Source organism: Sardina pilchardus, chromosome 20 (genome assembly GCF_963854185.1).
Source record: "Sardina pilchardus chromosome 20, fSarPil1.1, whole genome shotgun sequence".
NCBI lineage: Eukaryota > Metazoa > Chordata > Actinopteri > Clupeiformes > Clupeidae > Sardina > Sardina pilchardus.
The window spans coordinates 12,576,875-12,596,167 of NC_085013.1; the positions used below are offsets into that span (position 1 = coordinate 12,576,875).

A 19,293-nucleotide genomic window follows, 5' to 3' on the forward strand; every position below is an offset into this window, starting at 1 on the left:
GTCCCTGACAGCCCACATCAGTGTTCCTCGTCCTTCTTTTCTTGTCGTGAATGAGCGGCTCTGTTCTCCCTCCGAGACACGAGAGCAAGGACAGCTGTTTGTTCTACCCTGAATGAAGACGCAGTCAGCACCGGTTTGCTATAGAGGAGGGTACGGTTCATACACCTCCTCTTACGCACGCACGCACACACACGCACTCACGCACGCACGCGGCTGCTGCTGATTCAACTCCATGGCAACACTCGAGCGATCGACCGCCGAGTGGTGGTGTCAGAGAGCACTTCTGATTTGAAAAGCACACAAAAGCTCGCTTCTTTAATGACTCACGGTGTCTACTGATGTTAAGATGGCCAACAGGAAGAATTGGATTACTGGATTTCTCACACAGCGAGACTTAAAGATTTCTTTTAACACTTTAGCAAAGAGGTGCAATGCAGTGGATGTCGGTAAGGCCTTCTATCCCTCTGTCATTGAGGATCTTTGCATGCACACCATATTCTGATTAAGGTCCATATCCTGGTTAAAGCAATATTCAGAATAGAATGTTCACATCTGCAGCAGAGTGTTGAGCTACGGGAACAGTCCCATTTAAATGTTAATATTCCCATTTCAATGTCGGCATATTCTGAATAAAACAGCACACAGCATTAATAGTAGCAGAATCATCATGACATCTTAACGGTCTCTGTCAGATATTCCGTAGATGGCTGCAAAATAGGTGAAACTGGCCGTTAGTGTTTTGCTTTTTAGCCTTGTAAAAGGCAGCTTTGAGGGTTTTCCATTGATTCTTGATCTGGCAGCAGTGCATGCAAAACCTGTTTCTGTGAGTTTGTTGCACACCCTTATAAAGATGTCACTATTGTTAAGCTTCTGCCCATCGGCAAATTCCGTGACATTAAAACTTTCATGATTTGAATGCATGAATTGACCTTATCTTCGCTCCGGTGGTGCAAACTTTTAGTCACACTTTTCACCATACTGCCAAGTTATCAACCAAACTACCGAAGTTCCTTGCACAAATGTGCAGACATTCTGTTAAGGTCTATTTTCCAAATGTGACTCAATAAATCATATTACATGTCCCAATGATTTTACTAGGGTAATGAAAATAGGGTGTTTACATGCCTCACGCAATTGGAATACTGTCATTGTTCTAACTAAATTATGATGTGCCAGTAAACATAGTCAATGTCACATGCAGCAGAAAAAATAAGTGCTACCACAACCACAACACCTCACGTTCTACAAGATCAGCTTTGTGAAAACCAAGATAGAGTACCTATACATCCAATGTTATCTGAAACTCTGTATCTGTATACGGCAGGCCGCAGCACTACACAAGCATTTTGCTTCTTGGCAAAACTCAGTGGCCCTTTCCGCAGCTCGTAGCAGAGGACACAGAGAGGAGAGAAATTCTGCTGGGTGCAATATTCGCACTGACGGCTGCTTGGCTGAGCAGAGCAGAGCAGAGCAGAACAGAGCAGAGCAGAGCAGAGCAGAAGAGAACAGAGCAGGGCTGTTGCAGCGCGCTGTGGTTGGGAAAAGCCCCCACTGCTGCGTCTCCACTCCGCCCCTGATGTCCCCGCGTGACTCCAGACACCACTCTGTGGCTGTGCCAGTCTGTGTGAACCCATGTGCTCGGCCCACATCACACACGCATGGAGAGAGACCTGACTTCAGGGATGGGGGGGGGCGGCGGAGGGGGGGAGGGGGGGGCTGCTCGGGGGTCTGTGAGGACACGCTGCTTGCTTCGATGAACCGTGCAGATGGGAAGGGGGAGCGAGCGAGGTTTCAAAAGCTCAGCTCCTCAAAAGCACACACACACACACCAATACTTGTGCTACAAAGAGTGTATCCCCAGCAGATAGTAAAATGACACCCCCAAATCCACTACACCAAAATCCACTAGACTGCTTGAGCTGAGCTAGTGTTCTAGTGAATTTAGATGAGATAGCTGTGGTGAGGTCAGACCTGAAGCCCATACAGAACACAATGAGCTACCTTTGGTGTGTCAGTGTGGATGTGCTCTGGCTGAGCAATAGGAGCCTTGAGCCGAAATAGTGGTAACACGATGCAAGGTCTTTTCTAATTGCACTGAGAACAGAGAAAAGCTCCCCTGAGATGAGAAGCGTGCGGTGTAAGCTGGCTGGGAGATCAATGAGGGTCAGCGGGCCGGGCAGGGTTACCTGGTCTCCCCGGGCAGGAAGGAGGTGATGGGCAGGTTCTCCTGGCAGGCCTGGTCCGGGTGCCAGCTGGCCTTGCAGGCCGAGCAGAACTCCAGCATGCAGACGGAGCACTGGACCAGCTGGGGAAGCGGCACGTCCGACTCCTTCAGCTGGCACACTGCCTGGCACGTCGAGGACGGGCACCAGGTCCGGCAAGGGTCCAGCAGCACCTCTGCGGGCGGACAAAACGAGCAGGTAAGAGTGGGGCTGGGCAGGGCTGGAAGAGTGTTAAGGTCAGACGCCGGGTCAGGACAAGAGCTGCATTAGGCTTCTGCTAAAGGAAGGTACCAGGTCATCACCCGCAAGCCCGGTGAAGCCTTAATGACGCGCAGATTGGGACAGCGTTGTCCTCAGATGCCCTCCTCTGTCTTTAGACACATGACGGGACTGACAGCAACACAGACTTGCACTGACACTTCAGTATGGCCACGGAAAACAAACAAAGGCTTTCCCCCAACAGCTTTCCCCCTCCAACTGCTCCGGTTCTGCCAGTCTTGCGAACAGCCCCCCTCCCCCTCTATGGCCAGATGCTGTGCATGTTTAATCAAGATGGCACTTGGTGACTTTCTGGTCTGGCTGACCATGTGGTTGGAACAACAAGCCCAAAAGCCCAAAGCTGCAGCCTCGCCTTCAATCTGATGTGACAGGCCATGCAGAATCCCACATGCACTCTAGCCTCCGTGTCTGAGAATATGGGGAGGATTCTGCCTGGCTGGCCAGGGACATCGATGAGACGGATGGCTGCTTTTATTGAGCCTTTTTTGCCTTTTCTCAAGGATTTTTACTCATCTATGTGAACGCATGCGAGGTGGGAGGCTGTGTGTGTGTGTGCGTGTATGTACATGGAAGACGGCAGGCACACAAGCGGCAAACAAAACCACTGCTCTGGTTAAAGGAAAGCGAAAGATTTGATATTCAAAACCCATGCCATTCAAATTCCAGACTGCATGTAAATATTTGTTATGGAATTAAAGCCATGGCGATTACCATGCGTGGACTCAACAGACACTGCAGTCCTGGCTGCTGTAGGGACCGGAGAGAGGCCCCCGTGCACCATCAGCAGGGCTTCATACCGACACCATCCAATTAAAAAACAAAATCTAATTACGGCGACTACAGGCTTTCAACTCACTACGCCTCTTTGATGCTGCTTGGGTGGCGCTTTTCTATTTGCGGCGCTTTTGAGGGTGTGCTGGGTCAGCCGCTACTCACCGAGATCACCGCCTCGTGCTCACTCGAGCGACGGCAGATAAACCCTTTCCTTCACAAGAATTGATCTAATTCTACGGTCTCCAGGGGACACGATACATAGCATAGTGCAGAAGAGGTTTGGGAAAAGCTAAACGTCGTTTTTGCCATTTGATTTGAGTGTCGTATGAGATACAGTGTAATGTTTAAATGGGTGGCTCTAGGCTCACCCAACCACCCCCGATGTCATGATCTTGCGTCTCAATATCCACACTCACAAGACTTGGAGGCGCCTTCCTGTTAGGTTTGTTAGGGCTTAGGGCTGACCCACTGTCAAATCATGAAGTGGAGGAGGACTTGCTAGCAGACTTTTTGAGCCCTTTCCGTAAGTTGGTATTTGTGCAGATTTTACCTAAGGGAATTACCAACAACTCATAGCGTTGTGATGTGAAACATGGGTTTACCATTAGGGGAAGCCCGGACGCTTTAAAGAAGCTATGGGAATTCTGTAGCTTGTTGTAGTTGTTTGTCGAGAACAGTCCCACGGCTCTTTCGCATTCACTTGCATTGTACGCAATACAACGGCATTACATGGTAGAACATAGTATGACAAGAGAGCTGACATGACACTAGTTGGATTTCTGGATATTTTAACTATTTTAACCCTCTAACCGCCCAAGGCGCCGTACGGCGACAAGCAACATCACTGATTAAAACAGACGGTAGATCCGAGTAGGGTGACAAATCGCCTTTGTACTCTCCACCACTAGTTGGCAGACATCCAGAGCTTCGATTCAAGCCCAAATTCGAGTAAGAAAGTTTTCAGGAAGTGCCTGTATTACTCGCGAGAAACAAAAAAAAAAGACGCATTTCCTGTTTATAACGCGGAAGTGAAATGCGCGATCGCTATGCACAAATTGAAGCAGAAAAACGGCAAATGTTAAAAAACAAAGTCGTGTGTTATGAAGTCTTGGGTCTGCCATTCACCTACTCTGATTCTGAAGGAGAATATCTGCCTTTTGGAGATTATGATCGGTCGTTCATTGGCAGTGACAGTCAAGATGCGTCTGTGAATGGAGGTGGGTCTTTGCGTCAATGTTTACCTGCAGCAATGTTGACCAAAGGGTTCCAATAAGCATGGTGTGCTTGGTGCCAGTGATAATCATGATGATAGTGTCTGTAATTGACATGGTACAGACAGCAGGTCTAGTAAAAATAGGGCTCTGAAGAACTACAAAGTCATCCGCGATAGGAACTGATTTGACCAGGCTACTTTATTATATAGTAACATAGGGATTGTGGTAATACTAATAGTTTACTATTGTTGGTTTACATGTGGCTGTGGTCCTGTTTGTTTGTTATGTCGGAGAAATTACAAAAATCAAAGTAAAACTGCTCAAATGTGTTCAACAATCAGTATTTACTGAAATGTGCATAATTTGACGCTATTGCCAATCTGTGACGTCATAATATGCAAATTAGATGAGTAAATTTACTCCCTTTATAAACTTTAGTTCATACTCAATGATTTTCACATTTACAGTAGGACTTTATCTCTGACCACTTTTAAGCCATGGCCTTTTGCATTTTTTATGCAAAAATCCAAAAAAACCCGGGCGGTTAGAGGGTTAATGTGATAGCCACAGCTGTGGTCCTCTACTTGTTAATAGCATTTCAGCCATTAGAGCATATACACACATATAGACATAGACAAGCACATATCTCTAGCACATAATTGCCTCATACAGTACTTACCCCTCTCAAACTGCAGCTTCCTGTACCTCTGCATGATCTCCGTAGCAACCATACACTCAATCTAAGAGAGGAGGACAGACACAAAGAGGAGGTGAGGTGACTATAGAAATGCCTGAGGGATAACTTCATCCTTGACCCAGCAATACCTATTCACGCATATAGTACATATTCATGAATATGTATTGCATCACTACACAAGGTTGATTGCTCGTGGGGGAAAAAAAAAGAAGGACAGTTCTCTGAGAGGTAGCAGGGAAAAAGAAACTAATGGTGTGCACCATAATTTGTGACTACCGCGGTGACCCCACAGGTGTGCAGCAGTGAGCTCAAAGGGTGGTGCACCGAGATATCTCACACTGATCGTCCACGACCCCGGCTGGCACGGACCGGCGAGAGTAAGCCGCCGTGCCAGCCAAAGCCCCAAGGTTCTGAGTCACCTCGGCGACCTCATGCTAGCTCGGCCCTGCTGTCGCTGTGCGTGCATGCATGCAAGAGATCTCCAGCAGCATGTTCATCCATGCAGTATAAATATACAGCCACTTGTCTGGCCAGGCAGGAGAAGGCCAGATTGATGTGTGGCGTGAAGGAGGGCGACAGGCCGTCCTTAATCACACTGCCGTAATTCCTCCTTTACAGGATAGCCCTCCTTAAATACTCTCTTAATCCTTCACTTTCCCTTTGGCTTCCCTGAGCTGCATAGACGCTCTAAGCACTATTAAAAGCATCCCAGTGGTGCATAAATGCGATACTGTAATCGCAGTATAATTACAGTCAAATTTGTATCCATTTCTAGGCCATTTTGTCAGTCACATGTTGCTTTTGTTAAGACCCTGGGTCTTAGGACTGTTGGAGACTGACACTTGCTGGGGCTCCGCCCCTTTATTCTACGTGTTCCCTATTTCTATGTCCTGCAGGGTGCTGAGTGGAAGGGTGGCGCCTAGGAGTTAATGGGCTGGACTCAGTGGCGTAACTATAATATGTGCAGCCAGTGCGGTCGCACCAGGGCCCGTGACCTCCCGGGGCCCGTCGCTACCGCCCTGGCTTTTTTTTTTTTTTTTTTTTTAGAACTTCACCATTAACAATCAAACTATCAAATAAAAACGGCTAAATCAAATTACCATCTTTCCTTGTCGTCATACTGTTTCGCCAGAGTATCTTTCTTTCTGCTGAGATACAGCAAGGATTTCTGGGTAGGCTAAGTAATTTGTTGCGATTTTTTGAATGGATAGTGCGGCGGCACATTTCAGTCATCGTTCCGAGCAAAATGCCCTTCAAACACAAAAGCGGCTGCAAGAAGCGGCAGGAGCGTAAGGAGCAAGGGGAACTAACACTAACATCTATTTTTCAACTTGCCAAAATGCTGCTGGTGGTAGATTAGTCTATTTATGACAATGTAACATCCACATTCGGGGAAGTATGTAGCCTAGGCCTACTCTGTTGTTTCTTACATTGCCTGTGACTGTGACAACAGCTGAGCGATCTTTTTCCAAACTCAAACTTAAGACTTACCTAAGGAGCAGCATGGGGCAGGAGAGGCTCAGTGGGTTAGCTATCCTGTCCATTGAAAATACGAGAGCCAGCGCATTAAATATTGGGAACATCGTTGACGATTTTGCACAACGAAAGGCTCACGGCCTAATTTACGCATAGGCTATTGGGTATTGTATGCATATTAATGATTTTATTTGGTTTCTGCACGGTTGAATAAGTTAGGATAAATAAAGTTTCGTTTCCGCGCAGTGCGAGTTTATAAGCAAGCAATCTACGCCTGCAGTTTCAGCAGAGGGTTGAAGAAGTTTCAGCGCATTGAGTGTTCCCATAATTCCATGCGAGTTGATGTTAATGCAGTAATATTAGATTACACTGGCCTGCAGACTATTAATATATATATTTTGAATGTAATGGTCCTATGTAGCCGTGTGTTTTTCATTATATATATGTAACTACTAAACTACTTCGTTTCCAGAGGTCCTTTGAATAGAGAATTGAAGTCACCCTTAATGTGTATTGCATGTAGGCCTAACAGACCAAATACGTTATGAAAGATAATATTACAATGGGGCCCGAGTGGCCACTTCGCACCAGGGCCCGTACTTGCCTTGTTCCGCCACTGGCTGGACTATAAGGCCTGGGTTTCGATGGCTGCTCTCTCTCTGTCTGCTGCTCTCTGCTTGCTCGCTGCTCTGCTTGCTGCTGCTCTCTGCTCTGGTGCATTTGGTGGCGTGGTCCGTTGAGGAGAACATGGAGAGAGCCCTCTCCGACTGCGTAGCCTTTGCGGAGAACTCCCTTCGTCTTCGTTGCGTTTAGCTTTTGTTTAGTTATATTTATTGTTACCCCTAGACAACATATTGCATTACACTTTGCTTAAATAACATATACTGACTTTTCTTATGTAAATAAATATCATTTATACATTGAACACTACGGTGTGGTCTCCCCATTTATGTCGGGTCTGCTGTGAGCCAAGCGGTCCTTGACATGTGGGAGACTCGTCCGGCGATTTTTTGCCGCGGAGATTTATGTTTTTTGGATTAAAATTAGTTGTGCCTTGTGCCGGCGAACGCACAAAGGGTTGCTGCTATTTAGGGTGAGTTTCAGCAACGTAATAGGCCAGCTGATGTTTAATTGGGGAAACCCCCGTAGTGATTGGTTAGGTTAGTTATGATGCGCATGGGAGTCCCACCGCGATCATTTGTGTGTTTGTTAGTTGGAGCAAACTTTTTGAGCGCACGTCTTGTTTGGTCTAGTAAATCGGTGGTTTCTGCTGCAAGGAAGAGAAATATTAGCAAATTGGATTTCCTTGGAGCAACGAGAACACCCTGCCTTAGGTGAGACCGCCAAAAGTTTTTGTTTCTTTCCTGCTTATTTGTTGTTTTTGCGTGTTGAACGAGGGGGGGCTGAATTCAGCTCAATCACAAAGACACGTGAAGATTAGAGTTTGGAAATAGGCTTTTTGTTTTGCGGGGGGAACTAGATGTGGGGTGCTCCAGTCTAAATCTTTAGTCCTTCATTGTGTCGGGAACCACTTTAATCAAGACGTGTGTTTGTGAGTTAATGATAAACTTGAGCGAGAGTTTTATGGATTTGGTTTTGTATTGTTTGGCATAACATTAGTATTGGAGCTATTTAGCTAATTGTTTGGTTGTAATGTACTTGAATGGAAACAAGTGTGTTTTTGGCCGCCCCTACGGCAGATAGTTTAAAAACTTTAACTAAAGCGCAACTTGTTAAAGTAGCGGAGCATTTTGGATTTGAGTCGCGTATTCCTAAACGCGTTAAGAAGGACTCATTGGTGCGTTTAGTTATGGATGAGCTGGGCGAAAGAGAGGTGATATCGATTAATCCGGAGCCAGTGGTGCAGGCTTCAACGCCTCAACTCACGTCAGGGTTAACGTTTGACCAGCAGATGAAATTGTTGGAATTGCAATTTGAACGGGCAAATTATTGGCGAGCGAACGAGAAAAGGATAGGGAATTAGAGTATGACAAAATGCGGCAGGAAGAACGGCGTTTAAACCTGCTTGATGAGGGGAAAATACCTGGCTCTCCCTCTTCACGTCAAGACAGGGTATCTCGTATGGCTAAACTTCTGCCCAAGTTTGATGAACGCGAGCCCGACCTTTTCTTTTCTCTGTTTGATGTGCTTGCGGACGATCATGGCTGGGGAGATTCGGAGCGCATATTGCTTTTGCAGAGTGTCATTTCGTGCAGAGGCCAGGAGGCATACGTTGCGTTGGAGGACGATCAGCGGAAAGATTATGCTGTAGTAAAACGAGCTATCCTTAAAGCGTATGAATTAGTCCCTGAAGCATACAGACAACGATTTAGAACATGGCGTAAGAACGATAAACAAACGCATTTAGAAGTGGTTCGTGAGTTGGCTGCAATGTTTAATCGCTGGCGTACAGCTGAAGGAGTTGAGACTTTTGCAAGGCTTTGTGAAATGGTTTTATTAGAACAGTTTAAGAACATTTTACCTGAACATATTGTCACCTATATCAATGAGAACGATGTTAAAACAGCGGCTCAGGCAGCCGAGCTCGCTGATAAGTATGTTTTGGTCCACAAGCAAAGTTTCGGTGTCCATAATGAGGAAGCTTTTCGCCCCCGTCGTTTTAGTACATCCAAACATGATCCTGAGATGAGGGAAATTGAGTCTGAGGATATGTGCAATTATTGTTTGCAGAAGGGTCACTGGAAAAATGAATGCCCTGTTTTACGGGACAAGCGACGTGGTAAGTGGCCACCAAAGGGTGTTGGTTGTGCTACAAGGGTTGGGCGTTATGAGAAGCGGCTGTGTGGACGATCCAATGTCACTTCAGGTAGTGATGCCACTGTGTTGTGTTCAGTAAGTGAGAGTGCTGACACAGCCATGGAGGGGATGTTTTCAGAGCAACCACCTGCTTGTAGAGGTGTTGGTGAGGTCTACAACCCATTCATCACAAGAGGTTCTGTTTCACTGATTGGGAGTGATGAGAGAGTGCCGGTGCGTGTTTTGCGCGACACTGGAGCGTCAGAATCCTTCATATTGAAATCTATCTTGCCTTTTTCTGATAAGTCCGACACCGGGTCTTCTGTCCGTATCCGAGGTTTTGGGATGAATACAATCTCTGTTCCGCTGCATCAGGTAGCTTTGGAGTCCGAGCTTGTGAAGGCAGAGGTTGTTTTGGCTGTTAGTCCGTCATTGCCTGTCGAGGGAGTTGATGTCATTTTGGGGAATAATTTGGCAGGAGGGCGAGTGTGGCCAGAGATGCTGCCACCACCTGTGGTTAACATGGATGTTGGTGATGCCCCGCAAATGCGTCGGCGTTTTTGTCGTGTTTGCCTTGACAGACGTAAAATCGTGGAACGCGACATGGATGTTGGTTATGCCCCAACGCGTCGGCAGTTTTGTCGTGTGGGCCTTAGAACATGGTGAGGTGTATGTAGAGGGGTTGTACAGTCATTGGTGGTGTTTTTAGACCACAGCCCTCTAACATACCTGCACACATTACACAACCCCAATGTTTTACCAATGCAACCTTACTACGTGAATAATTCCTGTCTCATGACTTCTGTTCCTGTACCTTTTCTGCTGTTCATCTTAAAAGTGCTTTCCAAGGTACCAGGATTGCTGGTGGAACAGGAAGTGGAGGTTTGGGGGTATGGGGAAAATGAGATTGGGAAATGCACTTGGTGGTGGTTGGTGTGACATCTAGACCAAGGTTGTGTAGTGGGGTTTTGGGTTGTACATTATGGTGGAATAAGGATTGATGTTATGCCTTGAAATACTTTATTGGGTTTTTTTTTTGTTTAAATATTTGGTATTGACTAGTGCAGAGTCCCACTTAGGTGGGCCTCTGTTTTGAGGGGGGGGCACTGTTAAGACCCTGGGTCTTAGGACTGTTGGAGACTGACACTTGCTGGGGCTCCGCCCCTTTATTCTACGTGTTCCCTATTTCTATGTCCTGCAGGGTGCTGAGTGGACGGGTGGCGCCTAGGAGTTAATGGGCTGGACTATAAGGCCTGGGTTTCGATGGCTGCTCTCTCTCTGTCTGCTGCTCTCTGCTTGGTCGCTGCTCTGCTTGCTGCTGCTCTCTGCTCTGGTGCATTTGGTGGCGTGGTCCGTTGAGGAGAACATGGAGAGAGCCCTCTCCGACTGCGTAGCCTTTGCGGAGAACTCCCTTCGTCTTCGTTGCGTTTAGCTTTTGTTTAGTTATATTTATTGTTACCCCTAGACAACATATTGCATTACACTTTGCTTAAATAACATATACTGACTTTTCTTATGTAAATAAATATCATTTATACATTGAACACTACGGTGTGGTCTCCCCATTTATGTCGGGTCTGCTGTGAGCCAAGCGGTCCTTGACACTTTGCATAAATACCTGAATGTGTAATATCTGCATTTCAACATTTGTCTGCACATTACATTAGCCGTGAATTATTCACTTCAATCGACCGTAAAATCTGTTCATTTTTGAAACAGTTAAACGTGAATTATTCACTTCAATCGACCATGAAATCTGTTCATTTTTGAAACAGTTCAACGTGTAATACTGGCCACTGAAAGCTGATCTTACAACATGCTATATGGCCTTGGTTCCTTCCCCTCACAAACATCTCTGCCAGGGACAGGAAAACATCACATGGTGGGATAGTCCTGACTTCTGGCCCAAGGCTGATACAGCTTTTAGAAGTTCTAAATACACTGGACTATAGAAATTGACATTGAAATGAGATGTTCTTTGATAAGCTTAAGTAATGTACGACTTGAATGTACTTCAACACCAAATTACCTCATTCTCCTGCAGATGTCCCCGTTTTGGACAGGCAGAATCTGGACAGCTAATTGCAGTTTCAAGGCCCTCTTTGATCAGGAGTTCCACATACTGCTTCAGGCACTAAAGGGGAAGTTTCAAGCAAAAGCACATTAGTTACCAGCATAAATGTCCCTGCATGTCCTTCCACAAAAACCACTTGGGTGTCCTGACCACAGTCCACACAGCCTCTCTTTGAGTCACGGGGGAAGTTAGTTTAAAGCACGATTTTTACATTTTATAACGTGTTGCACAACCACTGAACTACCCAGACAAGCTTAAGCCTTGTTTTATGTCCAAGTTGACAAATAACCACTTTACAGGTACTGTGAATACATTGCAGTAGAAATTTGTTTAAAGGAAATAATTCACCGTCCTCCCTACAGTAGGTTAGAATTAATTCAAGGCCAGGTGCTACAGATAACACAGGCCAGTGAAAATAAATATTCAGTGCTACCAGAGATGTAAAAGTCCAGCTTCAGAAAGTAAGTCCTGCCACATTTTTCTTCCAACTATTCACTTAATCCGCTGATTTTAATTAGCACAACTCTTGTCAAGTCAAGTCACTTCATTTATATAGCACATTTTAAAAAAAAAAAAAAAGAAAGCCATTGACCCAAAGTGCTTCACAGGTAGGTTGTTAGGCCTAGATCAGCTAATTAGTGGAATCACCTGTGTTTTAAGTGCATGCAATACATGGCAGGGTTTTTACTTTCTGAAGCCGGACTTTTACATCTCTGCAATGGACCATCTTCAGACAATCCGAAATAATAAGACTTCCTGCAACACTTCTGCTAATCCTGTTGAGTAGACTGCTGACTTATCAGTATCACATCTGGTTGTCATTCTTGCTTAAGTGTGTTCAACTCCACCATTTTTGGCTGACTACAGAGCAGGCTGAACATGCAGATCTGATCTGCAACAGTGTTGAGCTGCTTTACTGACCATGCAAATTGGACACATACTCTGAAAAGACACATTGTATACAGAAGAATAATATTCTCATTGGGTTAAGCTTATGTGTATTCATGGGTTTCATCAGGTCCCTTTCCACAGGTGTATAAAATCAAGCACCTTGATTATCAGTGCAGACTGCATGGTGTTTGATTAATACACCTGTGGAAAGGGACCTTATGAAACTCATAAAAATTGGACACATACCTCTGAAAAGACACATTGTATACAGAAGAAGAATATTCTCATTTGGTTAAGTTTATGGGCCATCTGATTGACACAAAAAATGATCTACCACAGATATATCTTTGCTTTACAGCAAATCAAGAGCAGGGGTGATCTAGCTGAAATGCCAAGTAACACTAAATTTAACTTTGGACCAAGTGAAATAATCAGAGTTAAGGTATTGTACAGTTATCTAAAATCTAAAATTATGAGAGATATCTCATAGCATTGCTTCAAGTATTGGTCACTCAAATGTGGCCTCAATCTAGTAACATGTAACTTGATACATTTCAAATAAATACCTACTTTCCGCCCCTCAAACTCACCGCCCCTAACTTAGACAAAGCTAGACTGTGGCTACTTGAATCAGCACCTGAACACTGTGTTCACCAACGTCCATAAAACAGTAGCATGCTAGTATGATCAGAAAAGCCATTGTAATGGTTCAAATGTCAGCTGGCTTTGGTATGCTGCACATTACTATAGAAAGTGTGTGTGTTACTTCAGATATACCCGCTAAAGAATGTCCAGAAAATGTATAATGATACTTATTCGATTATTTTTGGACGTGATTAATACTGACAAATTTCACTGCAGATAAATGCAATGACCATGCAACTGTTGCCAACAGTTTGCTGCTTTGCGGGCAGGTTGCATCAAATCCAAGCCGTTTGGCTGGGTATGTACTCTGTTTGCAAGCACCCTGCTGCTGGTTAAAAGAAAACAAACAAACAAAAAAAACACTACACAGCAGAAATAGCTCACTGCTGGCCTAAGCCATTTCATCACCTTGCAATGCCGTTGCAGGACTATAATATGCCTTGGTATACAGTATACAAGTATGTATACAGTACGAGTTGATCGTTCAAACTACCCCACCCCAAAATAAATAACTAAACAAACAAACCCACAAATGAATGAGTGAATAAACAAATAGCTAACTTAAATACTAAATAATTGAAGTGATGCTTTATTCTGGTAAATTGCCCGACAGGCATTAATGAGTAATGTGTGCACAAGCGTTCCCTTTCAGGACCTCAAGAGATGAGTGACCTCCACCCTCCCTCACAGTGCTGCTGCTGCCTTGCGTGGGAGGAGGGGAGTAGGGGGGGAGGCAAATGCCAAATGCCTCACTGACGCTGCCTTACCACACTTGTAGCCAACTCACTTTTATGGTTAAATTAGATCCCGCTTGAGGCTTTTCCTCATGCTCTCCAACAAACTCAGATCAAATTAGCTCAGATTTAGTTCTTGTACAGCATCTCAAATAGCGTAAGCAGAAAGTGGTCTAAAAATCACATTAAAGAAATGTCATGCAGCACTTCTTTACACCATTTTAAGGTAGTACGAGGCTTGTATTAGGTCCAGAATTGTGTCTTTAAAGGTGTATGATCATGTGTAGATGATGGCACCTGTTATTCCCAGCCAAGTCTCCCAGCTATGTGCGATGTACTTATATGTGGTTACATTTTCTCAAACTCTGTTACTGGCTGCTGAAAACATGAACCGAGTCAGTCGATATCGACAACTCTTTGACAAGCACTGTGCGATAACCCTGAGTATTAAAGATGTACTAAAAGAAATGCTCCAATACAGAGTAAGCCAACACCGCCTGATCCTGAGCAGCTGCTGCAGACTCTCGCTGGAAGGCAATCGAATAATAAAGATGCTGGTCAGAAGCTCTTCATAATCTTACTGTGGTGCCTGGGATACTCACCAGTGTACAGAACACACATTGGCACTGTGTGATGGTGGTCATCTGCTCGAGGGGGAACTCTCCCAGGCAGAGCTTACAGGACACCAAGGGGTCCAGGGCCAGATCCCAGGTGGGCCGGTAACGGGCTGTGGTCATTTTCCCAGGTGAGGAGCTAAAGAGGAGACAAATACAACTGTAAATCACTGGGCTTACAGCTTTCACGTGGCTGTGTCATCTGACAGAAAATCAATGTTGGAGAATGTGATTAAAGATGGCCACAAAAACACGAGAAGCCAAAATGATGACGCTAACAGAGTTATGCCTCTCTTTCACTAAAGTTTTAATTAAGAGTCCATACAATGTTATGAAGGCAATTCTAAAACAATCCAGTATACTTGTGCACAAAACTGCAAGCCTTTACCTACTTCAAGCCTTCAATTGATAAAAACAAAAACAAACAAACCAATCAACAAAAACAAACACACAGCACCAAAGCCACTTTTGATTCAAGTCAAGTCGCTGGGTTGATGAAGGCCCAATGAAGGCTACACATTCAGATATTCAGCTCCCCCCCCAGCCTCCCCTCACAGTCTCTCACAGCCTCCCAGCAGGACACAGAGCAGCTTATGTCTGAAGTGTTTACAGGAAGTGCTCCTGTGTAGGCAAGTCAACAGTGTCTTAACTCTCAGCTAGCTGCTAGGCAACAGGAGGGGTGGAGGGGAGGTTGAACCAACAGTGTGGGGAGAAAGCACAGGGAAACACAAGCCGAGGTGTGGAAGAGGACTTTCGGCATGCTACGCAACCTCCTGTCTCTCACACTCCTGTGACATGTCGGAGCCTGTGCTCCTGCCAACCACACTCACTAGCACACACACCTACAAAGATAAAAGCTCAAATTTCCACCGAGTGTTGCAATGCAGCAAAGAAAAGTACACAGACAACAGTAACATATTTCCCCGAGCACTCCTTTAAAAAAAACTACTTTTTTTTACCCACTGCCACCAGTCTGAAAAGAACTGTGAAGCTTCCCTATCCAAGTGGTGGAGAGGCTCTGATGTGGCTCTGGTGAGGCTGCCTATGGGATCCCAGCCAATGCAGTCCGCAGCTCCATCACCCCATTCAGCTCCTGTGTGACTAGTGTGGAGACTTGGCCACAGGCAGGCACACCTGCTGACTCAAGTAGGCTCTGTTGCAACGAGCTTGAGGATGACTATAGGCCAGCAGGATATTCCCAAGATTAAAAGGTGTGGTTGAGCCATTCTCTTGCCAAAACAGTCTTCTCAGAACGCAACTCACCAGGTTGGTTTGCATTAATCACATCTGATTGAGGAGTCATAAATCTTTCCACTCAAAATAGTGTTTTTGCCAGTTTTTCCATTCAAAGAGCTCATTCATTGCACACCTAAATTTAAAACAAAAAACAACAACAAAGTCAACCAGACCAAAATAAAGTGGCACTGCACCCGTTAATCTGTTACAGATTAATTGTTGACTACATTTGAGCATCATTACAACTATGAATGACCTCTAGACTACATTCCAGAGGAGTACCCATTTAATTCAATTGTATCTCTACTTTGCGTAACTCCAGACCACAGGTGAAAATCTATAGGCATAAGTATCTGATAGTGCTAGCCTAATATTTGTTCATACCTGTATACTCCCTATTTTACAGCAGAGTTCAATTTTTTTATTAAAAAAAGAAAAGTATTTTGTGAACTATAGCTATCACCACAGCTTGAAGATATTGTGGCATGCGACCCTACCACTATTTTGAGTAACTTAGTCACTCTTGGACTACCTTTGAGCACATTAGCAAGTCAAAACACAACATGTATTTAAATAATACTTCATAAACGACGATAAGTCTAAAAGTGGAATGGTATTAATTCACATAAGGATACTAATATGCACAATATAAATTACTTAATTATTATATTCATTCATACACGAAGAAAACAAAAATGGCATTCTTTAGGAGGGATATTAACACTGAACTCATGTTAACTGTTCAGACAATCCTGGAGTTTTCTAGTCAAAGCATCTCATTACATTGAAAGTAATTTTTTTTGCAGGAAAAACAAAAACATTGTGGAATGAAAGAAAGGAACATAGCCCATAAATACATAAAAGTTGGCAAGCTTAGACTTCCTTTGACATCTACTTCTTTCCTCTTGGAAAACAAAGTGTATCTCGAAGCACCATGGCAACATACCATTCAGTGCTGTAGCTATAGTGATAAACAACTGACATCATCAAGTGTTGATGCTCTTTTTCTTTTTGCTCCATCTAAACAATAAACTTCTCTTCAACCAGGAAAGCAATTTTGTGTAACAACTCACAACCCTCGACCTGAAAAACATTCAACAATTAACGGTCAAGTCTCAAAGAATCAAAATGCACTAACCTGGGCTACCGAATAGTCCTCATTGCTGGTGACAGATAAAGCGACAGGTCAAGGAAGCCACCAGCTTTCATGTTATCCTAGTCGCACAGCTTTCAGTGTAATTACATAATGCCCTATCAAAGGGATTGCGTAACCTTCATTTTATAATCTACCTAGGCTGTTATCTGCTCAATTGGAATGCACACCTACAACCAACAAGGGCACAGACTACCCCGACATGTTATTTTTCTATTTTTCTATACATTTTTTCAACCGAGAGTGAGGCTATCAAAGCACTCTAGGGGATGTGTTTACCCCTTACATATTTAACATCTGATGGTTCTTTGCATGCTTAACATAATCGGCACAGCAGCACATGTAAATGTGCCTATGAATGCAGAAGACATCGTCTCCTTTTAAAACCTACCCCATAAGAGGAAAACATTGTGTATTTACAAGGAAAAGGTGTCATGCGGAGGTCAGCGGCGGAGGATTCATGCTGTGAAGATAAAGTGCTGTGCAGCATTGGGACTCGGAGAGAAGGAGACGACTGCTCTGGCTCATAAGGAAAACGAATAAGCCACAGCTCCTTATTTCTAAACCGATGTACTGGGTGGAATGGCAAATAAGGTCGCAATGAAGCATTGATGATCAGTAAGATTCGAAATTCATGAAAAACAGCTTCAGATCTAATGAGAGGTGCCTGGTTTCCCCCCGAAGGCTTTTAGTGCATTTCTGTCAATGAACACAAACAAGCCCAAGTTTACACGACAAGAAATCGGTAGCTATAATGTCAGCTATATAGTCTCCATGCATTGTTACGAAGCAAAACCTGAAGTCGGAGGAAAGTAGATCTGCAAATGATAAACATTACAGTACACACTCGAGTGACTGAACAACTTTTGATTTCTACAATACCAAATGAAGTACTGTACGTGGTACCCATCATTCTTATTGTGAGATGTTGGGATGTGGACAGTGCTAAAATGTACATGAGATGAGATGATGTTCCTAGTACTTTTATACGCATTTTAATGAATCACTGGCGCTGTGTAAATGTAGAAGTGCTTTTTAAACAATGTAATGATCTAAAAAGAGTTGGAAACAAAACTAACTTGACTCTTTAAATGATGGCTTATATAGTAATCACACTAACTTCATGAATTTCTCAGGTTCGACCACGAAGGATGTTAAACAGTCAATGAGTGTACATGAGTGTTTAGTCTATGGTCTACACAGTTGACTAGTTGCTTGTGTAAATGTTTTCTAAGAAATGTTGCAACACATTACCGTTTTAAGCATTGCCTCTAAGGGATTTTTTTTGCTTCAGTGTCGTGCATCATTTTCAACCTTGTGTGGGACAAGTGTGATCTGATGTTGTATCAGTTTGCTGAAGGACATGGCAACTGACAGGGAAGGAATCGTAGCAAAAGAAAATGTAGGCATACGGACAACGGTTTTAGTCACCATCTGGATGCCTGCATATGTTGCTTCCAACTGGACATTCATAAATAGAACACTGACCACATTCTCCCAAAACTCTCACTGAAGCAAAGACAATGAATGTTGCCAAAGACTGCACCTCCAAGCAAATCCATGTGACGTGACCTGGACGTGACAAAAGAACAAGACCCCCAGTGACCTGCAGAACAGACCCTGTTATTTCATGGGGTGTGCTGACAAGTGACCTTTTCAAATTTGATACAGCTCAGCATTTCAGTTGAGAGAGTGCCCTCAGCGCGCATAAGGTAGCTGGGGACCTAGGCTATTCTAATCCTGGGTGTGAGGTTTCCCGGTCGCATGTGTTTGACCGTGCTGTAAGCCCTGATGGTGGTATACCCTCACACAGACGTCGCCTTTGCTCCCCCACCCCATGGCACGGCCTGCCCTCTCTCCCTCTCCCAGGTGTCAGTTCTGTTCTTTATCCGGCTTGCTCTTTCCAAAGGTCACTCCTGGCCTCCTGCCAGGAGCCTATAGACTCATCACAACTTTACTGGTGCCACGGACACTTGGAGTGCAGAATGGCCAAGTGGAGCCATCCAGATTCTGAGCAGACCCCTGCTTGTTGCACTCCTAAGAATGGCACTCAAAGGCTAAACCCAGGCTTTACCCCGGTCTTATACACCGTGCCTAGCCCCAGTGTTGTATTTCCACTACTGAGTTAAACACCGGGGTTTTACGTGAACTTGGAATGTTTACTATACAAACGTAATAGCCTACCTACGTTAATTTCCCAGGAGAGATGCATATCGCCACCTGTCATAGCAGAAGTAATCTCCGACATTAGTGCTGAAACTAAAACGTAGTCTACGCCTACATAGGCTAATATTAACGGTAGGTTAATGGTTCTGCATAAAGGCTGACTGTAGCAGCCCCTCACTCGGACGTTGGAGAACTAGCTGGTAACTTATTACTACCTAAACAAATCAAGCACTGACTCAAAACGGGGTGACCAGGAATGCTGCAAAGTGGTATAACACGTGAAAACTAGCGTCCATTTTTATTTATATTTTACTTTCTCGAAACAAATAACTGAAATAACGGTAGCAGCTAGCTGGCTAGG

General features: G+C 44.5%; 1 protein-coding gene across 4 annotated transcripts in view; it reads right to left on the reverse strand.

Moving 5' to 3' along the window:
• rnf144aa (ring finger protein 144aa) overlaps positions 1-19,293 on the reverse strand; it is a 33,728-nt gene that overhangs the window by 7,312 nt on the left and 7,123 nt on the right. For all 4 annotated transcript variants that reach the window (XM_062522385.1, XM_062522386.1, XM_062522383.1 and 1 more), the window contains 4 exons: positions 14,366-14,516; positions 11,449-11,553; positions 5,169-5,229; positions 2,187-2,397 (listed from right to left, as the gene is read on the reverse strand). In XM_062522385.1, the coding sequence (XP_062378369.1) occupies positions 2,187-2,397; positions 5,169-5,229; positions 11,449-11,553; positions 14,366-14,500 (512 nt within the window). In that variant the 5' untranslated portion in view covers positions 14,501-14,516. The remainder of the gene's footprint in view (positions 1-2,186; positions 2,398-5,168; positions 5,230-11,448; positions 11,554-14,365; positions 14,517-19,293) is intronic.